The following is a 22,019-nucleotide window of genomic DNA, read 5'->3' as shown; positions in this document are numbered from 1 at the left end:
TTTTCTCCGAATCCTCTTTGTGAAACTCATCAAAATGGACGGAGTCTACACAAGTGATGGAGCATGTGATTTAATTCGAATAATGATCGAGAAAGCAATCACAGTGATATAATTGTATCATCAGAAGTTTACCTATTGGAATTAAATCATGACCCGCTTGACTAGAAAAGCTATATTTGCTGGGATAGGGACAATACTGTACAACTACTCTCCTTGATTGGCAATGGCTTTACCACATCTCCCGGATTCCCTTCAATAATTTACCATCCACACTGACATCTATAGCAGCTCTATATGTGAATTCTTGTTGGACTTTGAAAGAAAGCAAAACATTGTAATTAACAATAGAATGATATATATATATATATATATATATATATATATATATATATATATATATTCTGTAATTATTTTCGTTAAAAAGGGACATTGTAGTATTTTCATGTCATGTTTTGATTAGAATTATAGAAAATTATAACAATTAGTTAAAATTTTATACATGATCCAAATTTAGATTACTTTGCCAAATTTCCCTTGAGAGTTCAAATATAGACCCTAAGCTTGTAGAATCTCTTAATACCCTAAAAGAAAGGAAAAAAAATGATGAAATTAGGAGCCGAGTGAAGCAAAGGCACAACTTTCATCCTAACACGTAACCAGTCGATTGAGTGACCTCGAATGAAATTCGAACATTAAAGTTAGAATAAGAAAATACTTTGTATAACAAGGATTATCACCATAATTTAGAGGTGTGACTTTTACACAAGAGGTAGGCGACCACTATCTGGGCACAGTCATCGTATGCTAATCTCCAGTTTAACTTTGAAACTTTCAAAACGACGTGTCGTCTTATATCAGTCACGACTCACACTTGAAACGACAACCGATGAGTCAGTATAGTCAGCAGCACATAGCTTAGAAAGCGAGGGGAAAATGCCAGCGGCGATGTTTAGGTGGCTACTGCAGCTGCACATGGACGTGCCAACAGCCGCCCGGTTCTACGCCGAAGGGTTGGACTTCACCGTCAATGTCTGCACTCTTCGATAGACGGATCTACATTCCAGCCTGTTCAAGCTTTCCCTTATGCAAAACCCCAAGTGAACTCTCTCTTTCCATTCTCTGAGACTCTCTGCTTGGTGCACACCAGGTGTTTGATGATTTGTATAAACCATTTTCTTACACATCCTTTCCCACAAATTGTACTGTTTGCTCGTGGTTTTCGTAAAAACAGTATAATGGAAAGAGACCCAAGTGAAGTTTGTGTCGATTGAAAGAGTAAAACTTAGAATTTCTTGGGTTTTTTCGATGTTATGATTCTTGCTATTTTTTTGGTAATATGGTGTTATTTGAGCAGTAATTGGATTTAAGCATTATGTTTTGAATGAAATTGGCATCTGCTAATGACTAATTTTGACAGGGATCATGCAGTGCAGAATGGAAACTCTTCACTTTTGTCCTTCACAGTGCCAGACATTAATCAAACAGTCACCAAGTTGATACTTGATGGCATAAGGAGCTGAAACTTAATGGCCCTATCAAATATGAAGTCCATGGCAAGGTGATGACTAAATTTCTAAACAAAACCATTGCGATCATTTGTTCGTATATCATTGCTACACTGGGTGCAGAGATTTTAGTAAGAGTTTCGTGTTACAGGTTGCTGCCATTCGATGTATTTGATAGGCATATGTTAGGCCTTTACGAACCTGCATAGGATTTTCGGATGCAAACCCCTTGAAAAAGTGCGACCAGCTGAGGATCAAAATATGGTGATTCGAGCTTTCGTAAGTTAATCATGAAATTTTTACCCCATTACACAAATGACTGTAGGAGCTTCTATTCCTACTTCTCCGTCATTCTCTTTTGGTAGCATAGTTTGGACCCAAAAAAATTCACCAATTACATAGATCGAACTCAAAATAACAATGTCACTTACACATGACATTGTGTTATTGGTTTGGAACGGCAATGTGGCATCTGAAGGGGCGCATGTAAGTCGTTACACAACGAGTTTGACCAATTAAGATGTCTAATGTAAGATGCTATCAATTGATTTATGTCTAAATAAGAGGAAATTGTAGCAATGGTCCATCAACTTTAACTTAATTGGAGTAATGGTCTCTCAACTAAAAATCTAAAACCATTGATCCCTTAACTCCTCAAAACGTGTGGCTATGGTCATTTTCTTCAACTCCGTTAGAACTTCCATCAAAATGAGTCATGTGCCATGAGGCTGAATTAGGGGCAATTATGGAAAACCAAATGAGAAAAATTGTAGCAATGATTTCTCAACTTAACCCAACTAGAGAAATGGTCCCTCAACTTTAACTCAATTAGAGCAATGGTCCTTCATCTTTAAATCAATTGTAGCAATGGTCATTCCAACATAACTCATTTTGACGGAGTTAACGAAAAGGACCATAGCTGCACGTTTTGAAGAATTAAGGGACCAATGATAATGGATCTTCTGACAAGGACTACAACTCCGATCTGAAATTCACTGTCTCGATCCTTCAGTTTGAAGTTGTTACTCTGTATGTTGTTTCTCTCTGTGCAGCTCTTTTCTTTGTTTCATGTTATTATAGACTTAGATATTTATGTGCATGCATCTTATATCGACATGGGTCTGAGCAAAAATGTCAGAAAACAGAGGTAGAAATCTTTGTCTTCAACTTTTTTTTTTTTATATACAAATTGATGTGCATATCGAGCTACAAAACAACCAATTTCTGATATATTTGTGTGTATAGTTTGTGAAATGGGCATGAAAATTTATTTTGGTGAGCTTGAATTTTGCATATAAATTGTTAGTTTAGGTTAATTTGTTTTCTAGAGCTGAAACTTTTCTTGCTGCGATATATCTGTTTCTATTGACCTTTCAAGTTAGCAAAAATGATAAATGACAGTATTCATTTGATTACCTTACCTCTAATGAGTAAAGACCTATCTGCTTGATGGAGATATTGGGTGGTGACGTCTGTGCTGTCCTTGAATGGGAATATCAAAATATGGCTGCTGAGTTTATGATGAAAGATGTCCAGTTGATTTGGGCAGAGGTTTTTAGCCTTTCACTTTATTAGATTGATGATAGGTATAAGTTACAACTTAATGTTGATGCTGCCATCTATGTCTGGTAAAATTTTTTTGCTGAGTTTATGTTGTAACTTGCATTTCCCTTGAATTAAATTGCTACGTGCGTGTCTATGTCATTAGCCATTGTTTTGATTCTAGTTATAGTAGATAACAAAACTTTTGATTTTCCTCTGTAAAGACTATTTGGTCTTGTTGTGGCAGGTCAAGCTTGCAAAATATTGTGGTCGATATTTACTTTAATCAGTTAGGAGGGCTCTGTACACTATGCTTTGATGAGTAGGGAGTCATTCACACACAACTGAATTGACAATGGAGTTCAGTTTGTCACATATGAATTGAATGATTTACCAGATTTCATTCATATAATCGCATTCTTGTATGGAAGCTCTAAGTTGTCTAATGAAACTTGTTTTTCTAGTCTTCTGTTGAAAGTATATGTTGACTTATGCCTTATAACCATTAGAGTACTCTCTTACTTATTAAAGTCTCCTAATCGAACTCTATTATTCTGGGGAAATGTGATTGGATCTTATTATTAAATTTGGTTATGCTAGATTAGACTGGAAATGGTCTGTGTGTATAGGATTTATGAAGTAGTACCGGTTGACTCCCCCCATCTTATTCCTTATATTTTTCAGGAAGCTAGTAAACCTTCTGATAATTTGTTCGAGCTGAAGTTCAACACGCATGTTTGTGCAACTCTTCACCCTAACATTTTTCGTTTCCCATCTGCAACAATGAAAATAGTTAAGACACTAATTTCTGAACTACAACAACTATTTCTGGAATTACAACAAGTAAACCCACACTATTTATGAAATGAACCAAAATAATCCACACTGTATATGGAAGGTAACAAAATAAATATTATTTTTGAAATTACAGCAAAATAACTAATACTATTTCTAAAAGTAAACCAAAATAATACATATTATTTTTGGAATTACACCAAAATAACCAAAACTATTTCTGAAAGTGAGCCAAAATAATTCATACTATTTCTGGAACTACAACGAAAAACTTATACTATTCATAAAACCAAACCAAAATAACTATACTATTAATGCAAGTGAGCAAAATAAACATTATTTCTGAACTATTTCTAACAATGAACCACTATTTCTTGAACTAACACAAAATAACTCACTATTTCTGAAAGTGAATCAAACTAACCTGCACTATTTCTGAAATCACAACATTATTACCCACACTATTTCTGAAAGTGAACTAAAATAACCCACACCATTTCTTGAAATACAGCATAATAACTCGTACTATTTCTGAAAGTAAAATAACTCACTATTTATGAAAAATAACAAAATAAACACTATTTCTGAAACTAATACAAAATAGCTCACACTAATTCTGGATTTGAACAAAAAATAATGCACATTATTGCTGAACCAAAATAACTCATAATATTTATGCAAGGGAGCAAAATAAACATTATTTATGAACTATTTCTAACAGTGAACCATTATTTCTTGAACTACAACAAAATAACTCACACTGTTTCTGAAAGTGAACCAAACTAACATGTACTATTTCTAAGACAACATTATAACCTACACTATTTTTGAAAGTGAACTAAAATAACTCACACTATTTCTTGAACTATAGCATAATAACCCGTACTATTTCTGAAAAATAACAAAATAAACTCTATTTCTGGAACTAATACAAAATAACTGACACTAATTCTAGATTTGAACAAAAAATAATGCACACTATTGTTGAAACTATCACAAAATTATAGACTATTTATGAAATTGAATAAAAACACACTATTTCTCATGGTTTTAAAAGACGCTAGGCGCTTATCGAGTGATGGACTGGGGCCTAGGCAGGTATAAGTAAATTTATTTAGCTTTAGTACTTTGGCAAATTTTATAGAATGAGATGAAAGTTTAAATAATTACAACTCCATAGTACTTTACAAAATAATTTTCAATAATCATATGAATTTGTTGTAAATTTTAAAAAATAAAAGTGACTGTTTTGATTAAAAACTAAATTGAATAACAAGGTGACTTGTATAAAGAATTGATTTGCTACAACAGAGCAATACGTGAATCGTGATTGTGCTATAACTCAAAAGCCATTGGATGATTGGAGATTTTTATATCCTTTTTCCTCTTCGTGAATCGTGATTACTTCCGTGAAAATGTAATGTACCACTTGCTAACAATGCCCGAACCTAACCTAGCCTAATAATAGACCGGATACGGAAAAATGAAAGGCCAAGACCCCACATGTATGGAACACATACATCGTGGTTGGTGTGTATGATGTCATGCCAGCTATTTTATTTCCTTTATTTCTTTTACCAAAAAACTTCACATTCAAGTATTACGGCTTTTACGTGAAAACTTTTATGCGTAATTTTCGTCAAAGATAAATTTAAACTAATTTATTTTGGTTAATCTATTGTGAAATTTTTCTCTTTCTACTTTCTCATTTCTTTTTTATGATCAAGCAATGTCACTCAATGATCAAAACCGTATGTCATTTTTTAAAGAGCAACTTTGCAACAAAAGAACCAAACAAGATATCGTCAAACCATTTTAGAATAATATTGTCATAATTTTAGTGTTCAAAAGAATTATTGAATAACCGTTACATATGAGCAAAAACCTTTGAATGCATTTAGCTTTTTGTAAAGATGGTTTTTAAATGATGACCTAAAGATAAACAGTTCAAATCATCGTACAACATTGCAGGATGAGAATCAAAATAATAAAATTTCAAAATTGATTTGTATAAAAAAAAATAACAAGGCGACTTGTATGGGATATTGCTACTATGTAATTTTAATTTCATGTGCTATTTTTGTTTTGTAGTTGAACTATAAGATTAATTTGATTTTATTCATGCTGCTTGATTATTAAGATGCATTCCTATTTAAAACATGAATAATAGGTAACATTCATGATAACCCACACTATTTTTGAAAGTGAACTAAAATAACCCACACTATTTCTGAATTGTGTATGATTTATCCTTCATGGTGTGAAATCATGATTTCTTTTACTATTTAGAACAAGAAAAGAAACCTTGATTTGAACAATTCGTTATGAAATCTAATTTGGTAATTAATTTAATTTAGTGTTTTGAAATCTAATTTCTGTCTTTCTTTTGAAATTTAATTTAGGGTTTGGAATTAATTTTGTTTGCAGAGTTGACTTCTTCCTCGGCCTTCCACAACCCACCTCAGGCATCGTCAGGCATATTTGGTTATGTTGAGATTGTGTGTTTTGCATAGTTGGTTATTTCGTTTGATTTTATTCTTTAACATCTGCTAGTTTATAGAAATTGTTCAATAAGTGGTACTTTATTAATTATTGACATTTAAAGAGCAGGTGTTGGTTCTTGAGACTTTCATCCTACTCGTACTCAGCACCACATGGAAATTTCTTGCAAGAAACATTGTCAGATTGGCACATTGCTTTTGAATAGGCAATTGTGCAGATTGGCAGATTAGTAGAAACAAATAGGCAGATTGGGCCTGCCTATATGTTAATTTTTCAATATAAAAGGTTGAATTTTAGCCCAAAAGCATAATATATCAAATTTTTATCCAAAAGCCCAAAACCATTTCGGGATTCCCGATTTGTCCCGAAATCCCGACACTATTTCAGGATTCCCGAAAATTGGGATTCCTGAAAATTTGGTTTGGGATCGATATTGAAATTGGGATTCCCAAAAATTTCGGTTTGAGAATCAAGACAAGGATTTTGGTATGGATCCCATACCGAACCACCCTTAATCTTTACTAATGGCATTGTCCTTGGAGTTGGAGGTTACATTGCACTAATGACAGTAGTCTTCTTCTGGCTTATGAGTGATACCGACTGATCTTCTCGGTAGGAATATAATTCTTTATTTGATTTCCATTAGTATACAAGCTGTTCACGACACAACTATTTTGGCAAGTATGTTAATTATTTGACTTATTTTTTTTCGTAATGCAGGACAAGTTTCATGCGAGATCTTTGAGGAATAGGCCTGAGCAAATGATGGCGGTGTTGTACTTACAAGTGAAGTGAGTATTGTGAGTCAAGCCCTTATTGTTGTGTCTAGAATGGTTAGAATGGCTGTCGCTTCGGCTACCACTCCCTCCTTCCACTCCATACTCCTCTGAATTCATAGCTCAAAATTATCACCTTAGATTACTTAGTTGAACTGCCAGTGTTGGTTTGTATAAGTAGCCATTAATTTATTATTAGTGAAAATGCTTTTTCATTTGGCAGACAAGAACTCTCTTTAATTTCAAAAGCGCTTTTATACAATACAAAACACTTGGTTGCCTACCAAACAACAAACTGCTTCATTGTAAAAGTTAGACCTAGCAATTTCTTACACGACCCGTTAACACGACATGTAAACGACACGAAAATAACGGGTTTCGGGTCATTATCGGGTCACACGATAATAACCCGTTAATAACGGGTCCTTAACAGGTTTACACGAGAGTGACACGCGGGTAACCTGTTTTGACACGATAAGAAAAATGCTATTTTGATGATTTTAATTTTTTAAACTACTAAAAAAAACTTACTATAAAATGCAATAGATATAATGAATATGTATATATTGTTTATTAATTATTATTCTATATAAACTTTAAATTTTAAGTTTTATTTATTTATTTTTATAGTATATTATAGGCAAAGATTGAGATTAAAAATCATAAAACACATTAAAAATAAAAATATCAAGTAATATAAAAATACCAAACACATAAAAAAATTATAATAATTAATTTCCCGCCTAATATTTCAAGAGTTTCATCCATTTCCCGCCTAATGTTTGGGAAATTTTGCAGCCTATATCCATCCATTTCCCGCCTAATATTTAACCCAAAGAAACTCTAAGTGTTAGTTAATGTATCGTTTTGATGGGATACGCATCCTATGAAACAAATTTCAATGATCCAACCGTCAAACTTGTTTATATATGCTTCGAGATTGCATACGCCAAAATTTGCAAAAAAAAAATATTCACAGATCAAGAAACGAGACAAAAATTTTTAACGGTTATAAACGAAAAATCACGATTTAACGGTTGTTTTAACTATGATTTTGATGATTTTTTACAGCTATACTCTTTGACCCTATATGAATATAATGAATAAATTCGATCTTCAATTTAAAATATTTACATTGGTGGATACCACAAAATCTTATGTCATACTTGATAAAAGTATAAATAAACTCTCAAGTGTTAGTGAATTTATCATTTTGATGGGATACGCATCTTACAAAACTAATTTCAACGATCCAACCGTCAAACTTGTTTATATATGCTTCGATATCGCATACACCAAAAATTGCAAAAAACAAACATTCAGAGATCAAGTAACGAGACAAAAAATTTTGACGGTTATAAACGAAAAATCACGATTTAACGGTTATTTTAACTCCGATTTTGATGATTTTTTACAGCTACACTCCTTGACCCTGTATGAATACAATGAATGAATTCGATCTTCAATTTAAAATATTTATACTAGTGGACACCACAAAATCTTATGTTATACTTAATGAAAGTATAAATAAACTCTTAAGTGTTAGTGAATCTATCGTTTTGATGGGATACGCATCCTACGAAACTAATTTCAACGATCTAACCGTCAAACTTGTTTATATATGCTTCGAGATCGCATACGCCAAAAATTGCAAAAAACAAACATTTAGAGATCAAGTAACGAGACAAAACTTTTCAACGGTTATAAACTAAAAATCATGATTCAACGGTTATTTTAACTCTAATTTTGATGATTTTTTACAGCTACACTCCTTGACCCTATATGAATACAATGAATGAATTCGATCTTCAATTTAAAATATTTACACAAGTGGATACCACAAAATCTTATGTTATACTTGATGAAAATATAAATAAACTCTCAAGTGTTAGTGAATCTATCGTTTTGATGGGATACGCTTCCTACGAAACTAATGTCAACGATCCAACCGTCAAACTTGTTTATATATGCTTCAAGATCACATACACCAAAAATTGAAAAAAAAAACAAACATTCAGAGATCAAGTAATGAGACAAAACTTTTCGACGGTTATAAATGAAAAATCACGATTTAACGGTTATTTTAACTCCGATTTTGATGATTTTTTATAGCTACACTCTTTGACCCTATATGAATACAATGAATGAATTCAATCTTCAATTTAAAATATTTACACTAGTGGATACCACAAAATCTTATGTTATACTTGATGAAAGTATAAATAAACTCTTAAGTGTTAGTGAATCTATTGTTTTGATGGGATACGCATCCTACGAAACTAATTTCAACGATCCAACCGTCAAATTTGTTTATATATGCTTCGAGATCGTATACGCCAAAAATTGCAAAAAACAAACATTCAGAGATCAAGTAAAGAGACAAAACTTTTCAACGGTTATAAACAAAAAATCACGATTTAACGGTTATTTTAACTTCGATTTTGATGATTTTTTACAGCTACACTTCTTGACCCTATATGAATACAATGAATGAATTCGATCTTCAATTTGAAATATTTACACTAGTGGATACCACAAAATCTTATGTTATACTTGATGAAAGTATAAATAAACTCTTAAATGTTAGTGAATTTATCGTTTTGATGGGATACGCATCCTACAAAACTAATTTCAACGATCCAACCGTCAAACTTATTTATATATGCTTCGAGATCGCATACGCCAAAAATTGGAAAAAACAAACATTCAGAGATCAAGTAATGAGACAAAACTTTTCGACGGTTATAAATGAAAAATCACTATTTAACGGTTATTTTAACTCCGATTTTGATGATTTTTTATAGCTACACTCCTTGACCCTATATGAATACAATGAATGAATTCGATCTTCAATTTAAAATATTTACATTAGTGGATACCACAAAATCTTATGTTATACTTAATGAAAATATAAATAAACTCTAAGTGTTAGTTAATGTATCGTTTTAATGGGATACGCATCATATGAAACTAATTTCAATGATCCAACCATCAAACGTGTTTATATATGCTTCGAGATCGCATACGCCAGAAATTGCAAAAAACAAACATTCAGAGATCAAGTAACGAGACAAAATGTTTCGACGGTTATAAACGAAAAATCACGATTTAACGGTTAGTTTAACTCTGATTTTGATGATTTTTTACAGCTACACTCCTTGATCCTATATGAATACAATGAACTAATTTGATCGCCAATTTAAAATATTTACAGAAGTGGATATATACCACAAAATCTTATGTCATGATGATCTATGAAAATTGAGGATTTTGTAAAAGGAATAACATGTAAGCTTTGAGTTCCATTGGTAAGGTTACATGGTTGTTTAGATTTTTAAAACCCTCCAAATCTCATGAACAATGTTATTTATTTTAGTGAAAAATTAATAAAATTAATAATAATTATTGTAGAAATGTGAAAAATGTAATCACTCGTAATAAAAAGTTTTACAACTTTCATTAAGGGGTCAACTCCGAAATTTAGTATGCATATATTGATTTAGTATTATGTTTTACATTTTTTGGGGTCAAATTATGTTTTTCATTTTCATTTTTATTGATTTAAAATATATTTTTCTTAACGGGTAACGGGTCGGGTCATATTACCTGAAAATATTAATGGGTTGATTTCGGGTCGGGTCATATTACCCGTTTACTTTAACAGGTATTACACAACACGACCCGTTAAGCTATCGGGTATAACACGAAAACGACACGAACACGAGAAACACGACACGAATGCCAGGTCTAGTAAAAGTGATACGATAAAAAACGTTCGTGAATAAAAGCATTTTACAAAGTAGCACGTCCAAACGAGCACTAAAGCGTAACTTTCATCCTAAAATGTAACAAGCCGATTGATCGGCCGTGGAAGTCGGATGAATTTCAAACATCAACGTCCGGGTAAGAAAATTATTTGTATATCAAAAATTATCAACACAGTTCAGAGGTGAAACCACTATGAGCTGAGAATGTAAATCCGGACCCATTCATCATCAGCTGCACAAGTAAACTCGGTCGCTCTCCTTTCCCTGAGACTGGGTGCTCGATGCACACCACGTGTTTGATGATTTGTCAAAACCAGATTTTTATACATAATTTGCCACAAATTATACTGTTTGCTGTGTTTTCTGTAAGCCCCAGTGAAGTTTGTGTGGATTGTAAGCGTGAAACTTCGAATTTCTTGGGTTTTTTTCGGATTTATGATTCTTGCTAGTGTTTGGTAACGTGGATTTAGTTGAGCAGTAATTGGATTTAAGCTTTGCGTTTTCAATGAAATTGGCATGTGCTGATGGTTAAAGTTTGACAGGGATCATGCGATGCCGAATGTAAACTCTTCACTTTTGTCCTTCACAGTGCCAGCCATTAATCAAACAGTGACCAAGTTGATGGCATTAGGAGCTGAAACTTGATGGCCCTATCAAATATGAAGTCCATGGCAAGGTGATGACTAAATTTCTAAACAAAACCATTGTGATCATTTGTTCGTATATCATTGCTACATTGGGTGCAGAGATTTTAGTAAGAGTTTCGTGGTACAGGTTGCTGCCATGCAATGTATTTGTTGGGCATAGGTTAGGCCTTTATGAACCTGCTTAGGAGTTTCAGAAGCAAACCCCTTGAAAAAGTGCGACGAGCTGAGGATCCAAAATATGGTGCTTCGAGCTTTTGTAAGTGAATCATGAAATTTTTACCACATTAGATTTGGAGAAAATTACAAGTCCTCTCGAATTTCCTTCAATGATTGGTTTTGTTTGATCATCCAGAGATCGATTTCAGCTGTAGGCATAGTGTGTGAATTATTGTTGGACTTGGAAAGAAAGCAAACAGTGTAACCAAAGAGTGATACTTAGTGGGCAATGGATTCATTCTGTGTTCGAGGTTTACCTTCTTACAAGGACTTACTTGCATCGGGTTTGCCCCTACCATGCTATCCTAGACTAATAACGTAATGCCATTTGGAGACGCTTCTACCTGACAATGTGTTATGCCGTCTGAAATGCCACCATGGCGTCCGACGTGGTGCATGTAAGTCCTTACACAAATTACTGCAGGAGCTTCTATTCCTAATTCTCCATCATTTTCTTTTGGTAGCATTGTTTGGCTTGGCCCTAAAAAAATTCACTAATTACATAGATCAAACTCAAAGTAACAATGTCACTTACACATGACATTGTGTTATTGGTGTGGACCGCCAATGTGGCATCTGAAGGGGTGTGTGTAAGGCCTTACCCAATAAGTCTGACCAATTAAGATGTCAAATGTAAGATGCTATCAATTGATTCAAGTCTAAATAAATAGCCTTTGATTAACTGACGGCACAAATCGGATGGATCGAGACAGCTTGATACATACAATGATAATGAGCATGTGCTGCTGGAGCCTGGAGTTGGAACACTAACCCAACATACTAAAAAAAACCCCATCAGAATAGTACCCAACTAAAGTGTTTTTGGCCATTCAGATGATATGTAAATACATATAGACACCCACATACATACACCTGAGAGAGAGAATTCAGCAAGTACCAACTTCAAGAACATTCTATATCTATGTTGGTGATGTGAGCAATCTTGGGCCAATCTTCCCCTGTCTCTCTTCGGAATCGTTCTTCTAGCAGTGGACACCGCTGGATTTTCAGTCCAGAAAGAGATTTGGGAAGCCATTCTCCTGGCAATCTCCCGAGATTACGGCACTCCCAAATAGTCAAGCTTTTCAGAGATTTGGGCGCTTCTTCTGGAAAGCCCTGGAGCTCAGGGCATTGGTGTATCGTGAAAACTTCAAGAGAGGTGAGTTGTCTCAAAACCTTGCCTTGGATGGTTGTAAGATTCGGAAGATTGTAGATGGAGAGACGAGTGAGACTGGCGGGCAGCAAACCCTCTTCCGGAAACGAACATCCCATTTCTTCTCCACCTTCTTCACTGAATCTGATTTTCAAATGTCTAAGAGAGTTGAGTCTTGTTAAACCCCACAGTGAGCGGTTTGCAGCGAGTTTTCTACAACACTGAAAAGAAAGGTCTTGTATATTTGACGCCAACCCTCCTTGAGGAAATGATTCCACTTCTGGACAGCCAATTACCATCAAATTCTGAAGAGACGGTAGAAGCGTATGCATTTGTTCTGGCAATGACCTCAATTTCTCGCATCCATTGATATGCAGATACTCCAATTGGGGTGCATCCATCCCTCCATCTGGAAAACATACAAAATTTGGACATCCTTCAATGTGCAAGTAACTGAGGGAGGGGAATTTAGGGCATGTCGATTCCACATGTGAAAGTGAACCATTGAAGGATTTCAGCGCCCACAATCCTACCCTTTCAAGCCTTGGCAGCTTCTCCAACGGTAACATCTCAGTCAGCTTGGGACAAAGTTTCAGTTCAAGCCGACGAAGATTGGGAAACATTATTGTGGTGTTGCCTATGCTTCCATCATAATATGACCACTTTTCGCACTCCAACATATTTCTGAAGGACAATTGTTCTAGAGATCTAAATGGAGTAATCCCACAAGTGTCAGTACCGTAAAACTCACTACCAATCTCCACCACGTTCTTCAGCCCTTCAATACAAAGCTTCTTGAGGTAAGGTAATTGCCCAAGTGCTGGCAATAAGCGGCAATGTTTGCAATCTGTAAGTCGAATACAAAATAGTTTAGAGAAAGATGGATCTCCTAACCAACCTGGAAATCTTAAACCCCCATAAGATTCAATCTCAAGTTGTTTGAGGTTTGTATGAGGTCGGAGGTTGTTGAGCACTTCTCTGTCATTTTCTGGACCATGATCACTCGTGTCATTATCTTCACCTCTTCCCCATCTCAAAAAGTATGCATCACCTCTTCCCCATCTCAAAACAAGTTGGTCCAGATACTCCTTGTTTTTCATGATATCTGCTTCCAAACCATTTCCCTCATGGTGAATGTTACCAACTCCTGAGATTGCAAGTCTTTTGCGCAAATGCTGAAGCTCTTTTAACTCTCCAGTCCTTTGACCTGTTTGTTTGTCCACCACAAAATCGCTTAATGTTTGGAGATTTTTCAAATTACACATCCCTGGAGGCATCTTTTTGACATTTGTTCTTCTGATACTGAGATGGCGCAAGTTGATTAGTTTCCCCAGTTCAGTTGGTAGTTGAGTAAGTTGAAAACAACAGGACAAGAATATGGTCTGTAAATTGTACAAGGTGCACACCGTCTCAGGTAATTCTCTTAGAGAAGTGTAAGACACGTCCAAATGCCTTAATTGTTTTAAGTTGCCAATTGAGCTAGGCAACTCAACAATACTGCTTTTTGATAAACTGAGCACTCTTAAACATCGTAGAACTGGCAATAGATCTACAAGTTCGTTTCTCAGCATCAACTTATGGCTGGCATTAAAACTTACTGAAGGACTTGCTGAACGTAGTTGTAGAAAGGTGTGCAAATGCTTAGCCTCATATAGCGCCTCGAAGTTCTGAATGCTTTGATCGGCAAACCCCATGAAAGAAACATGACGAGTTCTGCATATATTTCTATTGACTGTCCGATGGTCGTCCTCCAATCTCAAAACAAACTCTCCAGATACAAACTTTGCTAAATCATTGATAAGGTCATGCATGGTGAAACATGACTGACCATACTCGTTTACCGAATGTTGAAAGAAAGACCTTGATAATAGAATATCGCAGTAGTGACTTCCAACATCTTCCAATACCTCCTTATCGTGGGGTTGTAAGAGGTCTTCAGCCATCCACAATAAGATTAACTTTGCAGATCGAAATGCGTAACCTTTAGGAAATATTGCACAGTAAGCAAAACAACGCTTGAGATGCGGAGGCAAATAATGGTAACTTAACCATAGAGCCGGCAAAACCCTATTGTTTGACAACTCCCATAAATCACTGTTCAATATGTTTTCCCATTGCTTTGGATTCAAAACAGAGTGTAATAGGCCCCCTAATGATTTTAGGGCTAAAGGAAGGCCTTGACACTTCTTAACAATTTGCCTTCCAATGACTTCAAGATACGGATGTGCAGTAATAACACTGGCATCCGTGAAGGCATGCTTTGCAAATAACAACCAAGAATCGTCCTCGGATATCTCCAACAGATAATGTGCTGAAAGAGTGCCGGTGATAGATGCAACACGTCGGAGGCGTGTTGTAACAATGATCCTACTTCCATGTACTCCGCAACGATTGAAGTGAGCCATCAAGTCATTCCAACGAAGATAATCCTCACTCCAGACATCATCAAGAACGAAGAGGAACTTCTTTCCTGTCAAAATCGCCTCCAATTTTTCAGAAAGCAGATCCAGATCTGTGATCCCGCAAGTTTGATCCGTGATCCTCCCATATATTGTTTGTGCTATTTGAAGAATATCAAATTCTTGTCCGACCCAAACCCATGCTTGGACGCCAAAGTCAACCTTTACATCTTTGTACACCAGTTGAGCAAGGGTGGACTTTCCGATCCCTCCCATGCCCACAATGGGAAGCACTCCTATCCTAGGGCCAGTCGGATGATCCGAACGTAACGCTTCAAGGATCGTTTCTCTGTCCTTTTCCCTTCCGAAGACGCCAGACTCATCGAATCGAGAAGTAGTTTGACGAGTTCTTTCTTGGGGTCTATCTGGAGAACCTTCCTTCAGACCAAGAACATCTTTTTCGTTGAGAATGAGATCTAACACGCGCAGAATGTTTGATATCTTCGATTCGAGAGAGTTGTGAAATTCATCGGACGGAGAAGAAGACTTGAATACTGATCTCATGATCCGGCTTGTGCTGCTGCTAGCTGCAGGAGAATGGTTATCGTCACCTTCCAGCCGGCGTCGAAGAGCTTCAGTGTTGATCTCGTCCAGCAACTCTCCTACGCAGTAGATAGCATCTTTGAGATCGTCGAGCCACTTCCTCACGGTCGGGCTTGTCATCTGCTTCTCCTCGGCATCATCCACCAGCTTGTTAGCAGTGAGCAACTTGATCTTCAACTCCCTCATGAGCAGCTCGTTGTTGTTTTTCTTCCCAGAGATGAAGTCGACGACGGGACGGGAAGCCATCCGGTCGAACAAAACAGAGAGAAAAGAAGAGAGAAAAGCTCCGCCCACCAACTCAGCCATGCTCGCAACCGCGCCTTGGGTTGGATAGGAAACTGAAAGATGAAGAAAGAGTGGATTTTGGGGATGAGTTTTTACTTTGATTTTGCTACTAGACTAGGTCAGAGTGTGTCGACCAAAAAAAAAAAAAAAAAAAAAAAAAACCAGTTTAGAGTGTTTTTTCGTTTGTCATTTTCTTAGGGACATGCTTAACATTAAAAAGTTTAAATTAATAATGTATCTGAACAAAAGAAAAGTGTTTTTTCCGAGCAAAATCGTGGCAAAGACGTCCCAAAGTTTCAAAACACGAAAAAAGATACGCGTTTTATGGGCTCCATTACTTTCCACTGTTTTCCACCCATTTTCAACTATGTTCTATAAACTAAATAATTTTTTCGCATGCTTTTAGATCTCAGTCGACTTTTTTCACTTAGAATGTTTCAATAAGTTTTGTTTTGATGCTAAAATATTAAAGTTGGAAAATGCAACGCGTTTTGTGGAATCCACCACTTGGAGATTTTTAGTTTTTATGTAATTTTTATTTTTGGACGAAACCTTTACCTTATCAATATATTCCCCGTCTTCCCCCTACTTTCACTCCCAACAACCAAATTCTGCCCTTCGAAATTCCAATAGCATTGGGTTTCTTTTTTAATCAAAGAAGAACTTCTCAGCACCCGCCTCTTAAGTATGTTCGCAAGAGTAAATTTCAAATGAATTGATGCGATCTGCACAAGCGATAATTCGGATAGATGATCAAGACAGCAAGATTCAGATCATTTTCAAGGTGAAACTCAAATGTACAAAAGCTGAAATCGAATGCATCATATTATACCAACATTAGTATTAGATTGATCGAGTTGCAGCGGGTATACCTGAAATGTAATCTAGTATGAAACTTCGCCTAGAAGAAATTATTAAAGGAGTGTGATATTCACACTTTTTTTTTTTTTTTCGTACACTTCGTGTTAATTTTTATTATTTAATCTTCTTCAATTTATCTGATTCGACCGTCGAAAATTGATAAGAATGTGTGAATAACATACCCCATTATTAAACCAGTTTAGAGTGTTTTTTCATTTGTCATTTTCTTAGGGACATACTTAACATTAAAAAGCTAAATTAATTTTGTATCTGAACAAAAGAAAAGTGTTTTTTCCAGACAAAATTATGGCAAAGACGTCTCAAATTTTCAAAAGACGAACAAAGTAATTCTGTCACGCCCCAATCCCGACATACGTCCAGAATTGACACGTGGCGTCAACAAAAATCCGTATCTATCATATCCCACCTCCGGGATATGGCCCAGCACAACTCAGTAATCGAATCACATAGTTATTTTCGTATGCTTTATGGCTGCATCTAACCTCCCTGTTAGACTGCCTACGTACCCTAGACAGGGATCAAGCCATTCGTAGTTCGTCATGCACAATAATTGACATATAACACAGTCCGATTAAGTCGAAAGGTATAACATTTCTCAATCAGTCAATAGAACTTGACAAGCATGAAAATACTAGACTCAGGGTTACATAACAACCCATTTGAAAATCATGATTTCCCCTCCAACAATATATAGGCCATTATGTCACAACATGATACCGCAATTCACAACATATATCATTTCAAAGAATCAACGATGTATAATACCATTCTCTAGCCACATTTATCAACAAATCTAGTCATAACAATAACCATGGTATCCAACATAACAATCCCACATGACGATTAACATATCCCACTTCAACCCTCACATAAATTCCTCACGTTTCCCGCATAAATTCGCGTTTCATAGCGAGTAACATATTTAAGAATTAACAAAGAACATATTAATCTCTAGAAACATTAATCAACTAAAATACTCATGATAACTCCACTCATATCCAACGTCATTCCACAATCACATCAATCAATAACACATACAACAAGTCGAAACGCAAGGCTAGAGCAACACAATTCAGTTGAAGACTACATCTTTGGAAAAGGGGATTTTGGACTGCACAACGGACCAAGGCTCCAAAGGGGATTCCGGACCATCACTCAACGGAATCCAAACAGAACTCAGTTCCAATCCACCCAACCGAATTGAACGGAAGTCCAAGAAACATAACAACGGCTCGAAGGAACAAGACATGATTCAAGTTACCCAATTCACGAAACTCAACGAAACAAAGCAATAATTGAGTAAAATCCACATCACAATGGGTCATCGGTCATTTACTAGCCTCACATCTCCCAAGCAATTCAATATGCATTACAATCATGTGTCATAACCATTTCCAATACCCAAGTTACATCACATTTCACTTCATCATACTAATCACTATACTTCCAACATTATATTTCAATACATAGCTTGTAACATATCAAGGAATCACGAAGTACAATATTAACATTTAATTACGTTAATCAATCAATGAGATAACATATCATTTCACGAATTTAATTAAAGAACTCTACATAATTCCCAATTTGGGTTAAGAATAATAACATGGTAATTCTAATTTATTTTCACAATATCTATTGTGGGTAATTCCCATCTACTCGAATTTAGGATTCTAAATCACCTTACGGAATGAACAAGAGCAAGGATTCCGGACCACTCAACGGAATCCAACAACATTGGGTTCCGGACCACTCAACGAAACCCAAACCAAGATACGATTCCGGACCGTCACTCAACGGAATCGCGGAGTGGAGTAGGAAGGATTCCGGACCATCACTCAACGGAATCCAAACCAGGATACGATTTTGGACCATCACTCAACGAACTCGCAGAGTAGAATGTGTAACACCAATCGATAAAACAAGACATGGATCAAGTTACTCAAGGTACAAAGACTCAATGAAACGAGAATGAATAATGACACGAGGGTTGAAACATGTTTCGAAGCAACAAACCCCATAACAATGGATTAAAGGTCCACTACTAGATCTCGCATTTCATCACATCAATCCAATCATACAATACAAACCATATTTCCAATCCACAAGTCAAATCATACTTACTGAAAATAGATCACTGGCCACAAATAAAATAACACTTCAATAGAATTCACATTTAATTAACATAGGTCTATGGCGTATGTATATATATAATTCACATTTCAATATGCAATTCGAATCACTTTTCCACAATATTACCCATCCATAATCAAACCACATTTAATAAAAATAGATCGATGGCCAATTATAAAAGAAATCACATTTTAATAGCTTAGTTTGGTTAGTAATGTGTGCTACTTGTATTTATACTCTTGATTGTACTTTTGTGTTCCGATTAGGCTCTTCAAAGAAACAAAATTAATATTATCTAAAGAAAGTACACTGATTATGGAATCTACCACTCAAATAATATCACTCAATTAGTAGTAAAGAAGATTAGAAAGGAAACTGGAAAAGAAAATAGATGTGGCAAAAAAAAAGTACTCTACTTCTCCACAAAATCTGCAGAAAACAGCACTATTAGACCAAGTTTAGGCTCCCTTTGGGACATTCCAAACTAAACCAAATCATGTGATATTATATGGGTTTTGAAGCTTGTGTTCTGTACTTTAAAAGCATACAAAGTTTGTAGAAAACGGAGCTCTAAATTGGAAGTTATGCCAAAAGGAAAAACGGAGTCTTGAAACTGGAAACCCAATTTTCTGCTGCTGTTTGGCAGCCTGTGACCCAAACTTAAAGAAGGTTTTGATCAACCAAAACTCAACGAAATTGAGTGAAACCAATTGGGTTATGATCATGAGCATATATACTTTCAACACACTAAAAATTTTCTCCAAAGGAGCACTTGAAGGCCTAGAAATTAAGAGCCAAAGAAGGCTACTCGAAACTTGAGTTTTCTTTGCAAAGAAATCAATTTTCTGCAACTTACGTAACAACCCACTTCCAATTCATATCACACATCCCAAAATACTTCCCGGTAGTCCAGAAGTCATGTACACAACATCCAAAACTAACATGACTCAAAATTAACCAGAAATTGACCTTTGAACCAAACCCTTGATCAAGAAATTTGATCTACACACCCAACAATTGAATCTTTGGAAACCAAGCTAGACATAGGTTCATATGGTCACTAGAAGGTATTTAAAACCTAGACAACACTCGGGAACGATCCCACGCACTGCCACACGCGGTGGAAGCCAAGATGGAGGGTTTACAAACCCCGAATTTCAACCTTAACTAGAGGAGCTCAAATTTACGTGGTAGCTAGAGCTCAACAAGGGAAACACTTTTCACAACTAGGCCGGCGATAAATTCTAACCGGAAACAGTCCAATTTCACCGGAGAAAACCGGATTTCTAGTTGTTCTAAACACCCAACTCTAAAATGAATACGAAAGCATACCCACTTGAAGATTATGAAGAGTAGATGAAGTTTCATACCTCACTCGAAGGAAATCGTTGCCGGAATCACCGGAAAGATGATAAATCCGTCGGTAAGGTCGTGGACTTTGCGACCTCGAACTGCCCGGATGGAAAAAGAAATGGGAAAATATAAAATCACAGAGATGTAGAGCTCGTCAAGAGCTTTCTAGGGACACCAAGATCATCCAAAACGGAGCTCGGATGAAAAAGATACAAGCGGGTCAAGTTTGGTGGTTTTATGGGTCAAATTTCCCCCTAAAACGGTTTTGTGCAGTTTCCCCTCCCATTTTCTGAAATCCCCCCAATTTATAGCATTTTGGTAATATAACCAAAATGCCACCAACTTCAAACGACTCTAACTTCTCCGTTCAGACTCGGAAATAAGATCTATTTGCGCCTACGCGCTCATGGAATCGAACTCTACCTAACCAATTCAAGAGTTGACCGAAAAGGTCGAGAAAATTAGAAATGACTAAAGTACCCCTCACTTCGTTTTCTTAAATTTGGAGAAATAAAGAACTAGTTCCAATCAAATCTTCGAAATACGTCAAGAATAAAATAAAATAATAATTTTGGGGACGGGATACCACAAATTCAAAAGACACATTTTATGGGCTCCGCCACTCTCCAATGTTTCCCACCCACTTGTCTTTCTTTTTCTTGTTTTGGTTAGATACACACCTTTCATTCGTTAACTGATTTTCGATAACTAATAACTAGTTTTTTTTTTGCACACACTCTCATATACAAGTGTATTCTCGATGACTAATAATTAAATTTTCTTCAACTGCATTCTCTATAACTAATAACAAGTGTTTTTTTTTTTTTTTTTTTTTTTCCGCACACGCTCTCTTGTATACAAGTGCATGCTGGATGACCAAAAATTTATTTCTCCGCACGCACTTGCTTGCTCACTCATGTGCAAGGGGCTTTTTCAATCACACACTTCTTTTAACGTTGGATTTCGTAAGTTAATTTCAGTAGTAGAGCAATAATGGAGTTTATTGTTTTAATTTTGTATTTCAGCAAAAGAAAAGTGCTTTACCTTGTGGACAAAATCATGGCAAAGCCGTCCAAATTTTCAAAAGACGAAAGAAATAATTCAAACGATGCGTTTTATGGGCTTTGTCACCTCCTATTCCGATTGTTATCCGGATAATGTTAGGGAGACCAAATTTTTATACTAAATTTGCAAACCAAATAACAACATAACACCAATAGGAAGTAAGCATGTTGATCAATAGTTAAACAATAATCCAATCATCAACAACCATGTAATTTGGTTTAAAAAATTAATTTCCCTAGCACTACCCTTGTTTCCCACCCTCTTGTCCTTCTTTAACTGCATTCTTGGTTTTCCTTCTTCAACTTCATTCGCGATTACCATTAACTAATATTTTCACCCGCTCTTTCTCATCTACAAGTCCATTTTCAATAACAAATAACTAGTTTCTTCGCACAC

General features: G+C 35.7%; 1 protein-coding gene, 1 long non-coding RNA gene and 1 pseudogene across 2 annotated transcripts; 2 read left to right on the top strand and 1 right to left on the bottom strand.

The window, feature by feature from the left end:
* The first annotated feature begins 904 nt into the window (after nt 1–904).
* LOC137716889 (uncharacterized) lies at nt 905–2,626 on the top strand (annotated as a pseudogene).
* Nucleotides 2,627–10,958: 8,332 nt separating this feature from the next.
* LOC137717286 (uncharacterized) lies at nt 10,959–12,219 on the top strand. Its single transcript, XR_011065767.1, has 3 exons — nt 10,959–11,023; nt 11,430–11,563; nt 11,662–12,219. It is a non-coding gene; the product is annotated as an uncharacterized lncRNA (long non-coding RNA).
* A 184-nt stretch (nt 12,220–12,403) lies between these two features.
* On the bottom strand, nt 12,404–16,300 carry LOC137717725 (putative disease resistance RPP13-like protein 1). The gene has a single exon (XM_068457183.1). It carries the CDS (start codon nt 16,209–16,211, stop codon nt 12,654–12,656), a length of 3,558 nt encoding a protein of 1,185 aa, XP_068313284.1. The 5' UTR covers nt 16,212–16,300; the 3' UTR covers nt 12,404–12,653.
* Between the last annotated feature and the right edge of the window lie 5,719 nt (nt 16,301–22,019).

Source organism: Pyrus communis, chromosome 15 (genome assembly GCF_963583255.1).
Source record: "Pyrus communis chromosome 15, drPyrComm1.1, whole genome shotgun sequence".
NCBI lineage: Eukaryota > Viridiplantae > Streptophyta > Magnoliopsida > Rosales > Rosaceae > Pyrus > Pyrus communis.
Note: the sequence above shows the minus strand (reverse complement) of the source record. Positions and strands in the feature narration are given on the sequence as shown.

Bases quoted from the DNA above. Each gene is read 5' to 3' on its own strand.
- LOC137717725 (XM_068457183.1), bottom strand. From the start codon at position 16,211: ATGGCTGAGTTGGTGGGCGGAGCTTTTCTCTCTTCTTTTCTCTCTGTT.